Raw genomic sequence first — 1,873 nt, 5'->3', positions numbered from 1 at the left:
AGAAAGGGTGGGCAGGGGGAGCCTGCACTTCTCTGGGGGGAGGGGGGTCCCGGCGGGCCCCAGGGGGCAGCCTCACCTTGGCCACCTGACCGCGCAGGTCATGGAGCTCGCCCTCCAGGGTGCGCTTCTCGCTGAGCGCCGTGCTCAGTGCGGCCTCCTTGGAGTTGAGCAGGGCCTCCAGGTCCTTGAGCCGGGCCTGGGCGGCCATCAAGTCGCCCTCCTTCTTGGTATTGCTACAGAGGCAAGGGAAGAGAGGGCTTAGTTAGAGTCCCTAGAGAGAGCCAGGTCCCCCAGGGAGAGCCAGAAGCCGCCTCCAGAAGCCAGGGCCTGGCTTGGCTGTCCCTCAAACTGCCAGGAGAGGGCGTCCTTGCTTGTGGCTTGTTAGCATCTGCCCGCCTCTGGGGCTGGGCCCCCACTTCCTCCAAGGTCCCCAAAACCCCCTTCCAGCTTCTCCACCCTTCCCATGACTCAGTGCTCAGGAACGTGCCTGGGGCGAAGGGCAAAGCGCGATCCCGTGAGATCAATGCCTTTCCCTCTCTCTCCTCCCGTTCCTTCCCAGAGAGACAGGGCTACCTTTGTCTCCTGCCCCTTCCCACACAGGGCCTTAACCTCCCCCTCCCTGCCTCCACCTCCCCTCCATTCAGCCAGGCCTTCTCCCCGCAGGGACCCAGCCAGACAGCCTCCCCGTCCCGGGGGCCAGGCGTCCCTACAGCTTCTCAGTCGGAGCCCCCAAGGTACCAGTCACCTCTCCTGGCCCCTTTTACACACGGGGACTCTGCAGAGGGAGAGTCTGGTTAAAAGTCAGGGGTGAGGACACCCAGGCTCGGTACCGGCCCCTCCCTTTCCAGACCCAGGCTGCATGGGGGGGGCGGGGAGGGGGTCCAGCCACCCTCCCTCCGGGCCTTACAGAGCTCCAGAGAAAGCTAAAGCCTACCCTTCGGCCACAAACCTCAGCCTCTGGCTCCAGAGGTGGCCTCTGGGCCTCCAGGTCCATCTGGGCCCCAGCCTTGAACCTCCCCCCTCCTCAAAGTGGGTAAAGCTGTAGCCGAATAAGCACACACGCAGGGGATGCCTCTCCCACTTTCCTCCGTTCTCTGGGCCCCAAAGATACTGAACTGGAGAAACAGAGGGGTCCAAACCTCTGGGGAGCCCAAGAGCTTTCCAGATGTTACGATCACCCCACCAGCATCTGGTGAGAGAAAGCGCGGACCCAGGGAAAGAGCCAGCGGGCCGGGCCCTGGCTGCCATCAGTAACTCCTGAGTCTCAAGCGTGAGCCCACGTGGCAGAAGGGAAACAAGGGAAACCAAACGTGGACGGGCGGGGAAATTTCTGTCCTGGGAAGAAGCAGAGGGGCTGTGCCAGCATTTTTTCCCTCTGCAAAGGCCCTAAGCTCCAAGGGACCCAGCGGCGACGGTGACACGGGTGACAGTGACGCGGTACAGTGGCAGAGGTCAGCCTTGAGGCGGCTCTGCGGGGAGGGCCCCAGACAGGCAGCACTCTCTTGCCACCAGCTCAGGCTCCGCCAGGACGGGGACACAGTGACACCCAGCGAGGTGGAGGTGGACTGACCAGAAGACCTGGAGGGAGACCTCAAACTCCCAGACAACCTCGCCGCTCTGGCCACGCCTGGCCACGCCTCTGGCCACGCCTCTGGCCACGCCTCTGGCCACGCCTCGGAACAGGCAGCAGTGTCGGGCTCCCGTGAGAAGAGGCCCTTCCAGAGCTGGAGGAGGATGCCTCCCCTCCTCCGGCTCAGCCAGAAAAGCTAAAAATAAAGTCAAAACCCAGCGCAGGTTTTGGCTGCCATCCGGCCCAGCCCCTGGCTGGGAGCACAGCCCCAACTTTCCATGACTTCAGAACTTTTCCGAAGCT

At 63.4% G+C, this 1,873-nt stretch overlaps 2 protein-coding genes across 2 annotated transcripts in view; one reads left to right on the top strand and one right to left on the bottom strand.

Moving 5' to 3' along the window:
• Positions 1 to 1,873, top strand: part of RIT1 (Ras like without CAAX 1) — a 245,244-nt gene that overhangs the window by 65,396 nt on the left and 177,975 nt on the right. The window lies entirely within an intron of this gene.
• Positions 1 to 1,873, bottom strand: part of LMNA (lamin A/C) — a 15,871-nt gene that overhangs the window by 5,337 nt on the left and 8,661 nt on the right. The window contains exon 2 of the mRNA XM_077764165.1: positions 77 to 233. Within this exon, the coding sequence (XP_077620291.1) occupies positions 77 to 233 (157 nt within the window). The remainder of the gene's footprint in view (positions 1 to 76; positions 234 to 1,873) is intronic.

This window comes from Crocuta crocuta, unplaced genomic scaffold, assembly GCF_008692635.1.
Source record: "Crocuta crocuta isolate KB4526 unplaced genomic scaffold, BGI_CrCroc_1.0 scaffold528, whole genome shotgun sequence".
NCBI lineage: Eukaryota > Metazoa > Chordata > Mammalia > Carnivora > Hyaenidae > Crocuta > Crocuta crocuta.
The sequence above is the reverse complement of the archived record's forward strand: the minus strand, read 5'-3'. Positions and strand labels throughout refer to the sequence as shown.